This window comes from Onychostoma macrolepis, chromosome 09 (assembly GCF_012432095.1).
Source record: "Onychostoma macrolepis isolate SWU-2019 chromosome 09, ASM1243209v1, whole genome shotgun sequence".
Lineage (NCBI taxonomy): Eukaryota > Metazoa > Chordata > Actinopteri > Cypriniformes > Cyprinidae > Onychostoma > Onychostoma macrolepis.
Genome location: NC_081163.1, coordinates 4,768,323 through 4,788,854, shown reverse-complemented (window position 1 = coordinate 4,788,854; position 20,532 = coordinate 4,768,323). Strand labels below are relative to the sequence as shown.

At 34.3% G+C, this 20,532-nt stretch overlaps 2 protein-coding genes across 5 annotated transcripts in view; one reads left to right on the top strand and one right to left on the bottom strand.

Annotated features, from left to right (window-relative positions):
- Positions 1–7,632, bottom strand: part of cers6 (ceramide synthase 6) — a 47,095-nt gene extending 39,463 nt beyond the window's left edge. Inside the window, exons 1-2 of one of the 3 annotated variants that reach the window (XM_058787956.1) lie at positions 7,227–7,632; positions 3,260–3,365 (exon numbers count right to left, since the gene is read on the bottom strand). In XM_058787956.1, the coding sequence (XP_058643939.1) occupies positions 3,260–3,365; positions 7,227–7,396 (276 nt within the window). In that variant the 5' untranslated portion in view covers positions 7,397–7,632. The remainder of the gene's footprint in view (positions 1–3,259; positions 3,366–7,226) is intronic. The other 2 variants (XM_058787955.1, XM_058787954.1) reach the window with 2 other exon arrangements.
- A 2,229-nt stretch (positions 7,633–9,861) lies between these two features.
- The window catches only part of stk39 (serine threonine kinase 39), a 73,723-nt gene continuing 63,052 nt past the window's right edge, over positions 9,862–20,532 (top strand). For both annotated transcript variants that reach the window (XM_058787840.1, XM_058787841.1), the window contains exons 1-5: positions 9,862–10,115; positions 14,711–14,823; positions 17,931–18,039; positions 18,325–18,466; positions 20,294–20,349. In XM_058787840.1, coding sequence (XP_058643823.1) covers positions 10,010–10,115; positions 14,711–14,823; positions 17,931–18,039; positions 18,325–18,466; positions 20,294–20,349 — 526 coding nt within the window. In that variant the 5' untranslated portion in view covers positions 9,862–10,009. The remainder of the gene's footprint in view (positions 10,116–14,710; positions 14,824–17,930; positions 18,040–18,324; positions 18,467–20,293; positions 20,350–20,532) is intronic.

Sequence of the window (20,532 nt, the reverse complement as noted above, 5' to 3'; positions counted from 1 at the left end):
CAACAGTCCAACTCCAAACTCCACCATGGCCAAGACCAAAGAGCTGTCAAAGAACACCAGAAACAAAATTGTAGACCTGCAACAGGCTGGGAAGACTGAATCTGCAATAGGTAAGCAGCTTGGTGTGAAGAAATCAACTGTGCGAGCAATTATTAGAAAATGGAAGACATACAAGACCACTGATAATCTCCCTCGATCTGGGGCTCCACGCAAGATCTCACCCGTGGGGTCAAAATGATCACAAGAACTGTGAGCAAAAATCCCAGAACCACACGGGGGGACCTAGTGAATGACCTGCAGAGAGCTGGGACCAAAGTAACAAAGGCTACCATCAGTAACACACTGCGCCGCCAGGGACTCAAATCCTGCAGTGCCAGACGTGTCCCCCTGCTTAAGCCAGTACATGTCCGGCCGGTCTGAAGTTTGCTAGAGAGCATTTGGATGATCCAGAAGAGGATTGGGAGAATGTCATATGGTCAGATGAAACCAAAATAGAACTTTTTGGTAAAAACTCAACTTGTCATGTTTGGAGGAGAAAGAATGCTGAGTTGCATCCAAAGAACACCATACCTACTGTGAAGCATGGGGGTGGAAACATCATGCTTTGGGGCTGTTTTTCTGCAAAGGGACCAGGACGACTGATCTGTGTAAATGAAAGAATGAATGGGGCCATGTATCGTGAGATTTTGAGTGAAAACCTCCTTCCATCAGCAAGGGCATTGAAGATGAAACGTGGCTGGGTCTTTCAGCATGACAATGATCCCAAACACACCGCCTGGCAACGAAGGAGTGGCTTCAGAAGAAGCATTTCAAGGTCCTGGAGTGGCCTAGCCAGTCTCCAGATCTCAACCCCATCGAAAAGATTTGGAGTCCGTGTTGCCCAGCGACAGCCCCAAAACATTACTGCTCTAGAGGAGATCTGCATGGAGGAATGGGCCAAAATACCAGCAACAGTGTGTGAAAACCTTGTGAAGACTTACAGAAAACGTTTGACCTCTGTCATTGCCAACAAAGGGTGTATAACAAAGTATTGAGATGAAATTTTGTTATTGACCAAATACTTATTTTCCACCATAATTTGCAAATTAATTCTTTAAAAATCCTACAATGTGATTTTCTGGATTTATTTTTCTCATTTTGTCTCTCATAGTTGAGGTATACCTATGATGAAAATTACAGGCCTCTCTCATCTTTTTAAGTGGGAGAACTTGCACAATTGGTGGCTGACTAAATACTTTTTTGCCCCACTGTATCTGTGTTTTTAGAACAGTAAAAGCTTTTTTACTGTAGGCGCAATGTTATATTGAGTCACGTTTATTATAAAACACTGATGAAAGCATGTATACCCCCACTTTATTAGTATTTAAATAGTATATATTTACATTGAACTTTATTCTTGAACAGATGGCGCTGTATTAAGCAGTATGTAAAAAGCGTTTCTGTTGCTCATGAAAACATTTCTGAAACGTCTGTGTATTTGACAAATATTGCATGTTATTCACTTCATCTGTGATAGAGTATGCAAACACTGCGTGAGCGTCACTAACGGGAGCAGAAAGTGTCCGGCTTGACGTGTCCGTTTTCAGCTCCGCCCCTGACTGCAACCGGCTACTCTCATTGATCGCCGTCTGTAGCCGTGCTTCAAGTCGAACGCACCTCTTGTTTAGAATTTCCGTTTTCTAATTGGTTGTTTATGTCATGTGATTAATCCATAGTCTTGTATTTAAGCCCTCATGTTTGCCATGTTACTTTGTTGTGTATTGAAGTATGTATGCAGTTCAATGTTATTGTTTATAGTCAAGCTCATAGTTTATGTTTTGTTTCAGGTCTTGGATTTAATTCATATTTCATGTTTTTGGATTATCGCTGTTGTAAATGAAACTTCACCTGAATTCTCTATGTTATCGTCCTCGTCTGTTTCATGTGAGCATCATTTCACCTACAGTAGGTGAGGTACAGTATTAATGCACAAACACAGCCTGTTCGTCTCTAAAAGTGATAGTTCACTGTTGTTCTAAACCTGTATTACTTTTTTGTTTCTTCTGTTAAACACTAAAGACAACATCACGAAGGTGAGATAATGGCAGTATTTTCATTTTTGGGTGAACTGTCCCTTTAAATACAACTTTAACAGGCAGGATAAAAAATGGACAAGTGTCAAACTATCAGATCATTACGCCTCGTAAAATGCAGCCTAAAAGATCTGCCACTGTCTATTATGCCATTAATATAAATGAAACGACAATATTGACAAGATAAAACACTCGCTTCTCTCGGCTGGATAACTTTGGTAGCTCAATAAGACATTTCAATCTAAAACAGAAGGAAAATGTTCAGCTAATTTGATTTACAGGCCAGTACTACCACATTATATTTAAAGTTTCAAGTTTTTAACATTAATTACATGTCTATCTGGTGATTTTAATATTTATCAATTCAAATTTTTTACTACTTTTAACACTTAACATTACTATTTTCCACCCGATAGCACCATTTTCTAAGGTCTGGCCTATGGAGCTAATTATTTTATTTATTTTTCTCCCGTTTTCTGTTTCTGCTGAAAAAGAGACAATTTAAATTATATAATCCTAATTGTTTGGGTGTGTTGGTATGGAGAAATTTGTGTGTGAATGGATTTTATTTTTATTTTTTTAATTCTGACTCTGCACAAAAAATAATGCAAAATTAAGTTTGTTTCTAATTATTAAAAAAAAAAAAACTGCTTCAAGTTTAGTATAGTATAAATGATTTTTTTCTTCATATACAGCAGTGACACTATGTAAACAAACTAGCATTTAAAGGGTTAAAATCCTTTAAAATGAATGCGGTTTTTTGTAGTTATGAACATGCTAAAAAAAACTGTGAGCGAAAGCAGGAAAAAATATTTTTAATGACCATTTTTGACGCATATTTTTGTCCTCTAAGGACATGCAACTGTAACTGTTATATTGATGCACATGGGTTAATAATAATAATAATAATGCAGTAAAAACACCAATAATTTAACTGAGAAATACTTAAAGGTGTTAATGTTTATATTAATATTCAACTGTTAAATGCACATATCTATTCAGCACATTAGTAGCTGCTGTCCTACTGAAACTGGCTTACTAAATTTTTGTGATAGCCCTATTTTATCAAACCGCTGTTCCTGCCATTTATAATAGCAGTAAACCTCTCAAAACTGTGTTGTAGTGATTTTCTCAGCCTCCTGAAGCAATAAATCCTCTTTAACTGTGGTAAGAAACATGGTCTTTACCTTGGTGATGGCAGTGAAGACCTTCTCCAGAATGGCGTTGGGCTGAGCTTTCTGTGGCCCGTTGGCCTGGATTTTCAGACCTAGTGCACACGGCCTTGCAATAAACCTAAAACAACCAATAACAAAGAACGCTTTATTAGATTTATATCTTGTAATATCAATGCCTGCTAACTTAATTCCAAAGGTCTGACAGGCTGCATTAAAAATCAATATTCAAAGGGAAACTCTGAGGTAAAACCACAGCGGGCGGCTAAAGAAATCCTCCTGTGTGCAATCACTGTGGCCGTCTTTCCAAATCTTCAGAGATGGCGTGTTAAACCGCCCAGGCCAGCTGTACGCATTTGGCTTTTCTGCAGCTGACTGGTTGCTTTTGCAAAGGTCTGATGAACATAGGTGTATTAGGAAATAAACAGCCGCTGATCAGAGCGACTGCATTACAGTTGGTATTGTTATGCTAATGTGACTCTATCTTGTCGATCTGATAATGAGAATGTTAAAAAGGAACAACAACCAGATGAAGCAGCTCATGGGTCATTGCTACTATGCAGTTCATTTTCATATCCTCGTCTTAATCTAAAAATCAAACTCACTGTTTATGAAAGTCATATTTCGTTTATCACAATAGCTATGACCTAAACAGATTATTTCACTTTCTTTGAGCAGATGATATAGGAAATGTTAAACTACCAAAATATTTCAAAACAAACATGGCAGTAGTGCTTATTTGTTAATCATTTCATAGATTCTTCTCTTTACATGTTCCCAAAAATATGTTCCAAGAACATTTTGTTGTTTGTTCCTAATAGTTATAAAAACATTATTTCTGAATGTTCTCTGAAGTTTGTCCATTCAAACACAATACTTCAAAGAGAGCTTAATATGTGCACGCTGTTCTGAGACATATATATATATATATATATATATATGCTAAATTCAATTATTATTTTAATTCATAATATATTAAATTATTTAATTAAAAACATAATTTATTATTATTTTAATTATTTTAAATTATTATTTTCATACAGCAAGGCTGCTTTAAATCGCATTTGCTCAGAAATTTTTATTAAGGCATTTATTATGTTACAAAATATTTCTAATTCAAATAAATGATGTTATTTTGAACTTTACATTTATCAAAAATATTAAGTATAAATAAAACAATGTTTTCAACACTGATAATTAAAATGATTTATGAAGGATCATGTGACACTGAAGACATGAGTAAAATTCAGCTTTACATCACATGAAAAAATTACATTGAAATATATTCAAATAGAAAACAGTTATTTTATATTGTAATAATAATAATTTCACAATATTACTGTTTTTAACTGTATTTATAATCAAATAAATGCAGCCCTGGTAAACAAAAATACATCACAAAGCTTAGAGATGCACTGGCCTTGCAAGTCTGGGAAAGTAAGATGTCACAAGAATGGAAATGGAGCTTCTAATGAGCTTTTGCCACTTAATTAATAATCTCATTCAATTAAGAGCCCTCACACGATGAAAATGCAATTCAGTGCAGAAAATGCTCTAGAAATGATTCTTGTATAAAGCTGAAGAGCTGCGATAAGATTATGGGTGGCTGGATTGATTTGCGGCCTGCGCACTGTTTGCTTTTGTGGGGCTGAAATGCCATAAATGGGCTGTTGCTCATCATAAAAATTTACAGCGATTGTGCAACGCAGGAGGATGGAAGAGGATGTTTGTACTTCAGATAATGTGTCCTCTTTCCACAGAGGAAGTCAAGTGATGCCACAGTGAAGACCACGAGAGCTTTTATCAAGAAGTTTCGGTTGAACGCTGATGGCTTTTTATTATTTTGCAATGGTTTGTTATATGTAAATTCACATCCAAAGGTCTCAGCCGGTCCAGAAGTGACTATTAAACATATACACTAACTCTGATAATAAAATATGTTTTAGAAGATCCGTCTTGCTCCCTAGACACAATCCCAGAGGAGACCCTGACAGTATATTTCACCTTCAAACTACGAAGACCAAAATTCAGCTGGAGAGATCTGAAGAACTCTGTCAGATGAAGGTGAAGAGCAGATGGTCTGTGGCATACATAAACACAAAACCTGATGCTGTGCCGTCCCGCAGGGATTATGTCAAAACTGCTGCTTTTGTGACATTGAAAGGCAACACTTTTTCAGATGTCAAATCTCATAATAGCACAAAATTAATGTCTAAGTTTCATAGCTCACTGGAAAGCATGATTTACTGTTGATATCAAGTGCACACTGATTGGTTTAATCATCTAATCTCAAGCATATGACAGCAATATAGGGGAGACCAGGGCTAGTTGTCACATGGGGAAGAGACTATATGCCAGTAACTAGTCAAATTGTCCAAACGCACAAAAGCTTGTTTCTCTAGCAGTGGTTTAGCATGTTGGATGCAAACCTAACACTGGTTCTGTAAAAAAAAAAAAAAAAGGAAAAAAACTGATAAAAGAAAAAATCTGTGCATCTCCCACATCATTTTTTTTTCTCACTTTTATCCATTGACTATCACTTATGTTTCAACAACATAAGGTGCAAAAATAATGTGTCCAATATTTAATATAAATATATTTATAAATAAACAAATTTTATTTTGTATATTCTATGATTGTTTTTATTTTATTTTATTTTTTGGTGTTATTTGCTACTAACAGCACCTACTTAAAATGAAAGAAATTATGTTAAAATCACAAATAATATATTTTTAATTCACATGAGCTGACATATCATGGCTGGACACAAAAAAATTAGTATTTTTACCTAATTTATAATTACCTATATATACAAAAAACTGAGGTCAATATTGTTTTTTTTACAGAAAGTAATTCATTTATTCAGCAAGGCTGTATTAAATTGACTAAGCTGACAGCAAATATGTTTGCAATATTACAAAAATTATATAATATTGATATTAATAATATTATAATAACATTATTATATTTTTTATATTTTAAATATTTAAATATTCCAGAAAAATGCTGTTCTTTTGAACTTTCTATACATTAAAGAATCTTGAAAAAAAGTACCATGTTTTCCTTAAAAAAAAACATTATATTTTTTATTATTATAAAAAATATTTTCACATTACTATTTTTACTGTATTTTAGAATAAATAAATGCAGCCTTGGCGAGTATAAGAGACTTAAAATAATAATAATAATAATAATTAAAAACTGTTATTATACATCAGAGTAGGTATGGCTGAAAAAGATGTTTACATGCTCCACAGCTATTGAAATATTCCTGTATAGATATAATCAGCATATTCAGGAATTCAGCAGTGTGATGAACAGCAAAATGTAGGTCAAGAGACTCTTAAAAATGTAGGCCATGACGTTTCTTTCAAATGTTTGTAAATATTTTAAATAAGATGACCCAAAATTCAGATTAATACAAGCATATCGCCAGTCACCTTGGCCGGGTTTCTAGAACACTGTCTCAACAGGGTTACTGCATTTACATGACACAACGCACAATAGGAAACATACTAAACTCAATTTTTGGAGTAATTGTTTTACTGTTTTTGTGGTAAAAATGACAGGTTCCCTTTGTGATAACTTACCCCATACAGTAGTGTGACAACATGCCCCTGTGTTGGGAGCCAGTGGAGATTCTCAAACTTCAGATTTGGTATAAAAACACTCCGTTCACAAAAACAGAAATAGATGTCACACCTAAGAATGATCTACACAACAAAGACAAGCACTGACCTACTTTCAGCATCAGTATTATTATTATTATTATTATTCCAGATAATAATGGGTCATATTGAGTTCCTGTCATTGTCCTAATTCATACAAAGATTCAGTGACAATGCGAAGGAACACAAACCTGTCCCATCATCATCATGATCATCAGCTGAGGATGAACCCTGACTGAGCGCAACATCTTCAGCAGTGTTGATGGTGATGATGATGATGATGATGATGATGGTGATGAAGATGTGACACGTACCTCTCAAAGACCAGCCGGATCATAAACATGCAGAATGCTAAAGGACACGCCAGATACAGATCCTCGGCTTGTGGAAAGGTGGACTCGTCTGTGTTTTTCAAGTCAGCCCAGGTTACGTTGTGCGGGAGCCAGAACCTCTCGTTCCAGAACCACGCCAGGATCCCTGCCATTTCCAGCGGATCTGAAGTCTCGACGCCCGCGCTGATGTGCAGTCAATGGCCGATGCGGCTTGCGACGCTCTTTCACGGCTGATCTTTGCAGGTCCAGTGTGATGATGATGATGATGGAAGCGGGTTTGCACCGCCCGTTTGTGCTGCGAGGCTCCGCTCTCTCCAATGAATGTAGGGAAGTAGAACGCGGCCGACGCGCTCCTCCTCCGCGACGCTGATTGGTCCGTGCGCTTGTCAATCATAAAAGCGTCTCTTAAAGGAACAGTTCGGGTGGAATTTTTTTTTTATATTCCTCAGTCATTATTTACTCACCCTCAGTTATGACCCAAAATGCACTTTTAACATACTATCTCTGTATTATTATAAAATGTATTTAGTCACCACTTGAGTGTACTATGAAAGATGGTTCAAGTGTACTGCAAGTGGTAACTAAATACATTTTTTAAATATAGAGATAGTATATTAAAAGCTCATTTTAGTTCATATTCATGGTGTCCCAAAATAGCACAGGTGAGTACGCTTAGTTAATCTTAAGTTTATTTTAAGACATACTAAAGAATCACTTTTAGCAGCCTATATAAAGTACAAAATTAGTACATTATAGAAGTGTACTTTTTTAAAATGGGTTACACTGTTCTTAAAAAGAAGTATAGCAGTATATATAATACTTAGTATATAATAGTATATGATGTTATAATATATAAGTATATAATAAGTATTTAATATCATTTTTATTATACTAGCTTTATTTTATAATTAGCTTTTATTTTTAGATTTAGATATGATTTTAATTTCATTTTTACTCAGTTTGATGCGTGCTTTTGTTATTTTTATTAGTTTTTCTTTAAATATTAATATTTAAGTTTAATTAATTTTTTGTTCTGTTTTAGTTTTTATTTATACCATTGTAATTTGAATGCAGCAGCTTAAACGAATTTCAGTTAGTTGCCAAAGCAACATTTGTAATTTTCGTTTAGTTCTTTTTTCATTTAATATGCATATTTTATGCTATTTATTTTAATTAACAAAAATGATTCAAATAGTTTCAGTTACTAGCTTTAGTTTTGTATTTATTAATGTTTTATTACTGTGTTCTAACAAGAAAGCAATCAATGTTCATCTGTACGGTACATTTTCATCTGTGGTTTTTAAAAATGATTATTAATGTGTTACTAATAATGTATTATTAGGCTACTTATTAAGTAATGTTTGTTTTTATTTTGTTATCCTTTCTGATTTTCTTCTCACGTGTAATTAAGCACTTTTTGTTGTATTAGTCTGGCTTCTTGCAATAAACCAACAAAATAAAAGCACAGAAATGTAGAGGGCCACCTTTAGCTGTCAAATCTTACGAAATGGCGCCACCTGCTGGTCGACGGATGTTTTTTTCCAGTGGCTACTGCAGTGCTGGCCTTTTTGCTTTTACTTTGTTTTAAATAAATAAATAAACAAACAAGCAAGCAAGCAGCACACACAACCCGATGAAACGGGGAAACTTATTTATTGACGCAGTTTGGCGTCACGACTTGATCATGAATATTAATTAGGCTACCTAAAGTTACTGAACGCTCAAAGAAGATTATAACGTCTTAAGCTACGCTTTAAATAAACAAGACTAATTAATATCTATAAATTAGGCTTTTGCAAAAGTTTATGTCCATCCAAGTTGTAACGAACCCTCCTACTATGGTTGAGAACGAGGACTATGAACACGTGACAATTTTATTTATTTATTTATTTTAATTTTTTGGTGCTTACACAAAACCTGGACAAATAAATAAATAACAGGGGCTTAGACTATTAGAACGCATAAATAAATAAATAAATAAATTCAATTCAAGTTTATTTGTCTAGCGCTTTTCACGATACAAATCGTTCCAAAGCAGCTTTAAGGAAAATTAAAGTTTCTACATTATATTTAGGAGTAGCTTATCAGTGGGTTTTGGCATCATCTCTTCTCAGGTGCTCGGTCATCTCAGATCTTCGTAAGGGCTGGATAACTAACTAACTAACTAAATAAATAAAAGGGGTTTAGACTATTAGAAAGCAAAAACAAATAAATAAATAAATAACAGGGGCTTAGACTATTAAAAAGCACAAATAAATAAATGAATGAATAAATAAATAAATAACAGGGGCTTAGACTATTAGAAAGCACAAATAAATAAATGAATGAATAAATAAATAAATAGCAGGGGCTTAGACTATTAGAAAGCATAAATAAATAAATAAATAAATAAATAAATAAATAACAAGGGCTTAGACTATTAGAAAACACAAATAAATAAATAACAGGTGCTTAGACTATTAGAAAGCATAAATAAATAAATAAATAAATAAATCTACCTAACTGACTAGATGCGCCAAAGACGGTCAAACAACGTCACCACGGCCGAATTAATATTCATGAGCTACTTAATATCAGCGCGCTTCGCTGTAATGACATCAGCGCGCCACAATGAATATTCATGAGCTCAGCCCTCGCTGTAGTAGGATTCGCGATGTCTGTCTCCGGATGTGTTCATCGCAGGCGGTAGTGATCCAGCAGCAGCAGCAGCAGCAGCGGCAGCAGCGCTGAGGTGAGCGAGTGAGAGCGACTCTCTCAGCAGCATCATGGCGGAGCAGAGCGACTCCCCGGCGGCCGTCCAAACCCCGCAGCCGGCGCTCACCACCAGCTGGCCCATTGTCAAGGAGGCGTACGAGCTCCAGGAGGTGATCGGTGGGTAGTTGCAGATGGATTTGAGCTTGTCAGAGGCTGCGGTTTGTTGCTTTGGTTTGGGCCTACCGGCTTTTTCCCATATGATGACAGTAATGCAATGCGGATATGACAAGTGGAGCTTCCTATCTTATGTTTTGGAGCTATTAGATGACAGTGCACATGTTATTATGAGTGATGATGCTTTATAATAGCACGTGTCCAGTGAGACATCAGGCTGCTGTGACGTTTACAGCAAATGTGCTGGTATTATACACAGGGAAGGTTATTTTGGCCAAAAAAGTGCAACCAAGTTTCAGGGGTTTGAAGTTGATGCATTGCGCAGGCTGGCGGATATTTAACAAAGCACTAATAACAGTGACGACAAGAGTCGTTATTATGATTTTATATATTTTATTATTCATGTTCTGAGTGTGCAGTGCATGTGTGCATCTTCTCTGCACTTGCACGCCTTCGCACTGTGTGAGATTCAAAGGTGTCATTTGCTGCATGCGATGCGTTTGCGCTCGTCTCGTGACGCCCTCTGCTGCTCACATTGAGCACCTCTCATTTCTTTCAAGTGCATTTAGTCATTTTGTTCATTCAGAGAGTTCTTCGCAAAGAAATGAACAGCAATTTTGAGAAATTGAATTACACTTAAACACAAGTGGAGTACATATTTTATGTGCACTGACAAATGAACACATTATTTTTATTAGAATTTATATGTATCTTTTATATCATACAACAGCACACGCAGTGCATACATTAACCCTGTAATGCCAGACACATGAAACAATAGTAGTCACAATCTAATTTAATAGAACTATTGAAACTTCAGACTAAATGTATAATCTAAGAAAAAAAAAATATATATATATATCTGGAGCTCTTACTCAACTCAATTATATTGCAAAAAATATGCAATTTCGTGCAGATGCTGATATTTGTATGGCCAAAAATTAAGCTAAAATTCTGAAAGCTTGTATTGTAAATGAATGAGATCTTTATAACCGTATAGCAGATTATTGACTTAAAATCATATAAATATCAGCTGTCACTCCATATCTCCCAATAATGTGATGATAAATAATTAGTTTTATGGTCAAAGCTCTGTAGTTTCAAAACACATAATGCAATACAATACAATAATGATTGAGAGATAAACAATTAAATGTTCCTCAAAAGACTGATGATCATATTTAATACTTACATTTGAACATGATTTTTCTAAAAAAACAAAAAAAACTAAGTTGCTGCTTCAGTCCAGTAAGCATTCATCTTGAAATATTATAAAAGTTATATGAAAGTTATTCTTATGTTAACTATATAAAACTCCTTAAAGATGATAACAAACGATCATGCAGTTGTGGATGTGTAGTTTATGCATACCTGCTTATGGGCTTTTTTTGGTCAACATCAGGATAGTTTCTACAGGATAGAAACTTTTTTTTCACGATTTATAAACACCATTTTGCCTTCACTTGTGGAAAGGTTAATATGAGGCCATAAAAGCATGCATAATAATTATAGCAAAAAGACTGTTTGCAGGATGTCAACTTTCCAAATAATGATCGAATTTAAATTTTATGAGTGAACGTTTCCTAATAGTCAATAGCTGTTATTTTATGATATTTTTCCTTCTGTTTTTTTTTTTTTTTTTCATTCATTGACATTTTGCTGCATTCTCAAATCCCTAAAAGTGTAACTCAAATTGAGTCGGCTGTTATTGATGGACCCATTGCCTGCAGATATGAGGCTCCCAAAGTAAATAGAGGCAGAAACACAGAAGGCCCTCTTCATGGCTGTGAGATGTGTGTTAAAGCAGTATGCCATCAGTTCAGATAAGAGCTAGCATTACCGGAGAGCTTCTCTATAGTTTCTGTGCACTTCTTCTGCTAATCGGTGCGGTGCGTGGTCAGGACCCCCTCCTTATCTGTCAGCCGCAGTTGGCAGAGTGTCACACACTCTTACGGTGTGAATAGCAGCATTGCGTTTGTGTTTGTGCATGTGTGTTTATAGTCACAAATTTGACGTGTCAGATCTGATGTGAATCAGCAATTGGCTATTAGTGCATTATGTTTTATGCATTAATTATCTAGAAAATGTGGAATATTTTCAAACAGGCTTAGTGAAATTGCACTCCTCCGATTCAAATGCATTTGAATAGACTGACTGTTGTCAGTATTACACTGTCTATTTTATTATATATATATATATATATATATATATATATATATATATATATATATATATATATATACATATATATATATATATATATATATATATAGACACAATATAAGCATGAAACAATATGAGCATGATTACTTAATGTATAATTACCTATTAGTGCTGTCAAATGATTAATCGCGATTAATCGCATCCAAAATAAAAATGTTGTGTACATAAAATATGTATGTGCACTTAATTTATTATGTATATATAAATACACACACATACAGTATATATTTTTAAAATATTTACACGTATATACATTTATATATTTATATTATTATATTTTATATTATATAAAATATATTTAATACATAAACATAACATATTTTTCTTAAATATATACATGCATGTGTTTGTATTTATATATACATAATAAATATACACAGTACATACTCATATATTATGTAAACAAAAACTTTTATTTTGGATGCCATTAATTTTTTGACAGCACGATTACCTCTCTCTCTCTATATATATATACATATGCTACAGTTCAAAGGTTTAGGATTAGTAAGACTTTTTATTACAGAATTTAATACTTTTATTAAGCTAAAACGCACAATAAATACATTCAAAATGTTACAAAAAATTTCTTTTTTTAATAAATGTTTTTTTTTTTTTTTACTTTCTGTCCATCAAAGAATCCTGAAAAAATACACTATCACAGTTTCTGCAAAAATATTAAACCACACAACTGTTTTTAACATTGACAATAAGGAATGAGCAGCAAATCAGAATATTAGAATGATTTCTGAAGGATCATGTGACACTGAAGCCTGGAGTAATGATGCTGAAAATACAGCTTTCCATCACAGGAATAAATTGCATTTTAAAATATATTCAAATAGAAAACAGTAATTTAAAATTGTAATAATATTTCACAATATTACTGTTTTTACTGTACATTTTATCAAGGAATTACAACACATTGATAAAGAAAAGAAAAAAACTTATCGACCACAAACATTTGAATGGTATTGTACTGTATATAAAATATTATATATTGTATTATTATACAGTATATCTAAATAATTACAAAATTTAACTATAACTATATAATTATATATTATAACTATTATAACTATAATTACGTAGTATAATACGATTAGTGGTCAACCAATGTGGCTTTTTCAATATGGCCTATATACATAATGCTGAAAACAGTTACAGGAAAAAGTATGTGGACCCATGGAGTTTCATTTTGCCTCACTTCCCAGTTCAGTCAATGACAGACAGTGGTTTTGTATGAAGATACTACTGCCTCCAAAGGAAACTGGTTTCAGACCTACAGAGATAGACAACCTGAAAGTACTGCAGAACTGAAACCTTTTTGTTTAGAGGAGGGTATTGCTGCCAAGGTAAGGCCAATTGGGTTCACATACTTTTTCCACTCCCACTGTGAACACAGTGTGCTTTATAAAGAAATGAAGTAGTTTGTATTGTTATTTGCTTGAGCAGACTGTGTTTGTCTATTCCTGATGAGTTGTTTGAGGATGAGATCAAATTTACATAGTAAATCCAAGGGTTCAAATACTTTCCCTTACAGCTGGATTAAATCGAAACTAATGATTGCAAATAATATGCACACAAATTACTGCATTTAAATGTAATTTAATCACCTTTGAGGGTTTTGTGCATAATATTTACTCACTACTCATGCTGTTGGTAGATTTTTGCAACTCTGAATAGGCGAAATAACCACTTTTGTTATTCATCAGATAATATCTATAATAAATAATTGATAACGTATAAATTATCATATTAATATGATTTTGGAAGGATTATGTGACTCTGAAGACTGCAGTAATGGCTACTGAAAATTCAGCTTTGCATCGCTAGAATAAATTACATTATAAAATCTATTCAAATAGAAAACAGTTATTTTAAATTGTAATAATAATTCACAGTATTACAGTTTTTACTGTATTTTTGATTAATTAACAAGCACATTGATTAAAAAAAAAAGAAATTAAAAAGTGTTATTGACCACAAACTTTTAAATGGTAGTGTATATAATTACAGTATAATATAGAATAAAATACTATATTATATATTGTATTATTATAGCATTATTTTTGTTCATTTTTTGCATATATATATATATATATAATGCGCATATTATTTAGGTGCAATAAAATAACAACTTATTATATTGCAAATGTATAGCATGCAATTTGTCTCTCTTACAATAAAGCTACTTATCACAGCGTCACACACATCTATTATCAATCCTATAAGCATATCATATGATCAGCTGCACCTGCTGTGCACAAGCTTTTATATTCCAGAGGGCATGTTTACTGTCTGCCTTTCATCTAGAATAATGTCTTTGACACGGCGTGTGCTTTGTTCATTAGAGACGTGTATACTGTGTTTTGTAGGTAGCGGAGCCACGGCAGTCGTCCAGGCAGCGCTTTGTAGCCCTCGACAGGAGCGTGTGGCCATCAAGAGAATCAACCTGGAGAAATGCCAGACCAGCATGGATGAGCTGTTGGTGAGGAACAACATAAAAACAGCTGTGTCTACTCATACACATGCATATGCATGTAAACACACACACATGATATGGAAATGCAAATAGTTACAGGTAAATTGCGATTTGTTTTTTGAGCAGCCTGACTGGGCTGGGCAGACATTGGTCAGACATCTTTTGGCTCCATTTTACCCATTTATTTTCATTAAAGGCATTTCACAGTAATATGATAAGTAGTAGTTCACCCAAAACTGTGTACTGAAATGTAGATGAGTTTGTTTCTTCATCCAAAGAGATTTGGAGGAATTTAGCATTCCATCACTTACTCACCATTGGATCCTCTGCAGTGAATGGGTGCCGTCAGAATGAGAGACCAAACAGCTGATAAAAACATCACAACAATCCACACAACTCCAGTCCATCAGTTAATGTCTCGTGAAGAGAAAAGCTGCGTGTTTTTAAGAAACACATCCACCGTTAAGGCATCTAACTTTAAACCTTTGGTTCTGGGTAAAATACTCATAAAAGTATTTCATAATCCATAATGAAAAAGTCCGTCCCCTGTTGTTGTCTCGCATCAAAATCCAGTGACGTATTTGTTTAGAATTGTTTTTGCTTGTAAACAGTGCTTGATCTGTGCATATTTCTCTCTTGATTCAGATAAGATGACTTTTTCACTGGAGAAAGCAATATTATGGATAGAGGAAATTTGTTTCTTGAAAACATGCAGATTTTCGCTTCTCAAGACATTAATTGATGGACTGGAGATGTGTGGATTATTTGTGGATTATTGTGATGTTTTTATCAGCTGTTTGGACTCTCATTCTGACGGCACCCATTCACTGCAGAGGATGCATTGGTGAGCAACTGATGTAATGCTACACTTCTCTAAAAGTTTAGATTGTTTTATTTTTTTAAGAATTTTTTTTTTCTTCTGCAATTATGTATTAAATTAATTAAAAATAGAATTAAAGATGTTACAAATTACATCTATTTTAAATAAATTATGTTTTTTGAACTTTCTATTCATCAAAGATTCCTGGAAAAACTGTATCATGGTTTGCACCGAAAAAATTAAGCAGCAACAAAATGTCAAATGGCAAATCAGTATATCAGAATGATTTCTGAAGACTAGAGTAATGATCCTGAAAATTCAGATATGTATTCACATAGAAAACAGTTATTTGAAGTTGTAATAATATTTCAGAATATTACTGTTTTTCTGCATTTTTGTTCAAATAAATGCTGCCTTGGTGAACAGTAAGAGACTTTCAAAAACATTCTTTCAAAAAACAAAAGTATCAAATGTATACAAATGTAAAAATTGGTCGATTCTCTTCTTGTCATTCCCAATGCTGCATGGGGTCGGACGACTGCCGCTAAACTCTTGTTGTAAAGTTTTATATAAGTAAATTAATAAATCATTTCAAATAATTTAAACAATCAATTTGAAATCATCCTGACTTAATGCTTCTAGAAAAGCATATAACATTGTTTAATCTTGAAAAGTTAAGTCTTAAAAAGTTTTTTAATTTGCGAAAATGATTACAGATCAAATTATTTTCCTCAACAAACACTTCAGATTTAATGATTGAATGAATAAATGACTTCTTAATGTGCGTATGTAAGTGTCTCAGAAGTCAATAAATCATTTATCACAATTATCTGTATGATAATTAATCATTAGCCAACACTTACAGTTTTGACTGGCCTAGTTTTTCAAAAATGTGTTTCATATCTGTCAGAGACACACATGCTTCATGCTTCTCTCATAGAGTGCGCTTTCCCTACTGTAATCACACACACACACACACACACACACACACACACCCCAGCAGGCCTCTCACTCTGACACTCACGACTGAGTTGTTTTCCATTGATCTTTGTTTTGGTGCAGTGAGATTGGAAACTGATGGTTTGATTAATGACTGTTCTGTCACGAAAACAAATTTATTCCCGGAGATGGGAATCTGCTATAAACATCTCCCAGATTTACTCTTAAATTGGCTGACATGGAAATATGGTTTGTGTAAACCCAGACAGCACATATGTAATGTACTTTTTCAATTTTCTTCAGGTTTGCATCCTGTGGTCCTTTTATTAAAGCCTTATATAATTGGAACATGTGAAATGACTTCATCAGTTGTATGTAGACCTTCTTCAGCTAAGCAGGTTTTATTGCACATGTTCATGCATGAATTCTGCTCTGAAATAAACTGAAAAACAGCATCGGTATCGAAGCATTGATTGCCACTGCTGATTTCAAGGATAAGAATTTGTCTGATATTTTCCCAAATGAAGTTTCCTTATTAGTATTCCTTATAAGTATAAAAATTGCTGTATATTACCATATTTATAATATTTATGTTTGCTCTTTTTTTTCTTTTCAATCAAATGAACTGTCATTTCAACCAAAGATTCAAAATGTTTAATGTAAGTTTAAAAATACACTAAAAATCTAATGTTTTTTACTAATCATTTTCATGTAATTACACCTATATAACAAAATGTAGGAACATAACAGAAAAATTGACATGCTCATTTTTGCTAAAACATTTAAATCATTTACACAGAAAAATTATTTTTGAATGATGGCTCGAATGAATTGTTGAATCAAATTGAATGAAATAACTGAAATGGACAGTGATTTCATTCCACGATTGAACTGATTCATGTAAATCAATCAAACTTTTATTACCTTCAATGGTCATACAGTAATTTTTACCTTCATGTATAAATACCTAAAAAATATAAATATTACGCAATTTTAAAGAATTTAGCTTTTCCAATATGGTAATGAAATTTGGAAGAAAATGTGAGTAATTGTTATTTACATGTTTTGTCAAAAATAAATAAATAAACAAATTAAAAAAAATAATAGTCATAAACACGGGCTTTAATTTCTTCCTTCTTTCTTTTGATTTTGGTGTGAAATATGGCCTGGCCTTGTACTTAACAGACTCATTCTATTCTATTCTCATTCTAGAGATTACTGTTTGTTATAAATCGGTTCAAGAGTTTCTCTGTTTCTACCATTGCAATTACTTTGATGTGCATGCTTTATAAATCACATGGACATTATTAAAGACGTGCATTATAAAGCTAGACACCTCCATCTGTCTCCACAGAAAGAGATTCAAGCCATGAGCCAGTGTAACCATCCCAATGTGGTCACCTACTACACTTCATTTGTTGTGAAAGATGAACTTTGGCTGGTCATGAAGCTGCTGAGTGGAGGTGAGAAAAATCTTTTCAATTAACTATATGGACATGTTCATTTTCAACATTACATGTGTTGTTTCATCATTTAAAATAAGCTTATTTTGTAAAATGGTTTGCCTGAGAAGTGTGCTTGTTCTTTATATCTTTAAGATAAATGTCACTTGATTTGACATTTCATATAGTAATTCATATAGTTTGTATGTCTGAATACTATTTGCAGTCACTGTATGTGTTATATGCATGTATTATTTTGTAGATTTGAAGAATGTTTTGTGATTACAAACCTTTTTATTCATCCAGGATCAGTGTTAGACATCATAAAGCACACATTCAGCAAAGGAGAGCATAAAAACGGTGTCCTAGATGAATCTACAATAGCAACCATATTGAAGGAAGTCCTGGAGGGATTAGATTATCTACACAAAAATGGACAGATTCACAGGTAAAGAAAAAAATGACAACGAATTGAACTGTGGCTGGTCATTTCACATGCCTTTCAGACCATCTCTCTCTGTTTAAAGGAATGGTTCTCCCAAAAGTAAATATTAGCTGAAAACTTACTCCTCTTCAGGCCATCCAAGGTGTAGATGATTTTGTTTCTTCATCTGAAAAGATTTGGAGAAATGTAGCATTACATCACTTGCTCACCAATGGATCCTCTGCAGTGAATGGGTGCCGTCAGAATGAACAAGAGCTCTTCTGATGCTATGAATTATTAAAACAGCTGATAAAAACATCACAATAATCCACACCACTCCAGTCCATCAGTTAATGTCTCGTGAAGTGGAAAGTTGTGTGTTTGTAAGAAACAAATCCATTATTAGGACATCTTAACTTCAAACTGTTATTTTCCGGTAAAAAATATGAGTTCTCTAGTCTATTCATAAGATTGCTTTCTCCAAATGAAAAAGTCATCTCGTCTGAATCAGGAGAGAAATATGCACAGATCAAGCACCGTTTACAAGCAAAAACTGTTCTAAACAAATAGGTTGGAGGATTTTGATGCAACAAGGTTGAACTTTTTCACTGGAGGAAGCATTATTATGGATTATGGCCTGTTGGCCTGAAGTGACAGTTTAAAGCTAAAATATCTTAATGATGGATTTGTTTCTTACAAACACACAGCTTTTCGCTTCACAAGATGTTAAAGGTGGGGTAAGTGATTTCTGGAAGCCAATGTTGATATTTCAAATCACCAAAACAAACACGCCCCTACCCCAAAAGTGTCTCGCCCCTATTTTGATAGCTCCGCCCCACACATACGTACACATTACGCATCCCAGGCAACGATTAGTTCTGTGAAACAAAGCAAAACCAATGTTACTCACCGATCAAGAAGAAACAAAGCAACCTCGGCGTCCGATCGCAGGCCTTCCCGCTCCTTGAGTTCTCTCCAGCGCTGGAAAGATGATCCGATATTTACACGGGTCCTACTTCTTGCCTTATCGTAACACCATGTCTACACCAGACGACAAAATACTATAGAACTCATTATAATCAGTGATGCTGTCTACACTGGATGGGACACGACAGTAAACTGCTGCTGTGTTCTATTTATGACAAATTTCAAATGATTTTCAACGGTCGCTTTGTCGCGTTCAGAGTAGACAGACTTTAGCTGTTGCGGTGTGGCGTCCGGTGTAGACAAGCCTTCTTTTGTTCCGCAGACGTTTTCCTCTTTTGTTTTTTATACGGCATCTCTATCTTTCTGTCGTTGCTCGGCTCGGCTAATGTCCATCATGTGCACTGAGCGCTCTCTCCTCTGCATCATGAGTAGACACGCCCCTTACTGCTGATTGGCTACAAGTTTGTTTTGGTACTCGGCCCGACTCAGTTTTCTAAAGCATTTTTGAAAAAATACATACCCCACCTTTAATTGATGGACTGGAGTGGTGTGGATTATTGTGATGTTTTTATCAGCTGTTTGGACTCTCATTCTGACGGCACCCATTCACTGCAATCCACTGGTGAGCGATGTCTGTTCCGATGAAGAAACAAACTCATTTACATCATGGACAGACTTTATGCTGATAGTCAAACGTCTGTTTTTGTGAGACTAGTGTAACATATGATTTAATTACGTTCCTCTGAATGTTAAGTGCTGGAAAATACTAATGAGGTCTTTTCCCTCCAGGCCATCGCTGCTGTAATAATGGTCTGAAAAATTCATAAACATGCGGATTCATTCTTCAGCCACTGGCGTTATTGTTAATGTTTAAGATTATAATAAACCGTGACATGGATGTGCTTTGTCTTGGTTTGACCTCAGGGACGTGAAGGCTGGTAATATTCTACTGGGAGAAGATGGATCGGTGCAGATCGCAGGTTTGTAGCTTTGCTTGACTTTGACTTTGCTGAAACATGTAGATTTTCTGAAATGTTTTGATCCTTATTTATTGTCTTAGTTAGTTAACCACCAACATCTTGGCATTTAACATCTCCAGAGTTTTTCATGGGGCAGTTAAATACTCGATTGGCTCGACCACAAATTCGCAGCTTGCAAATATG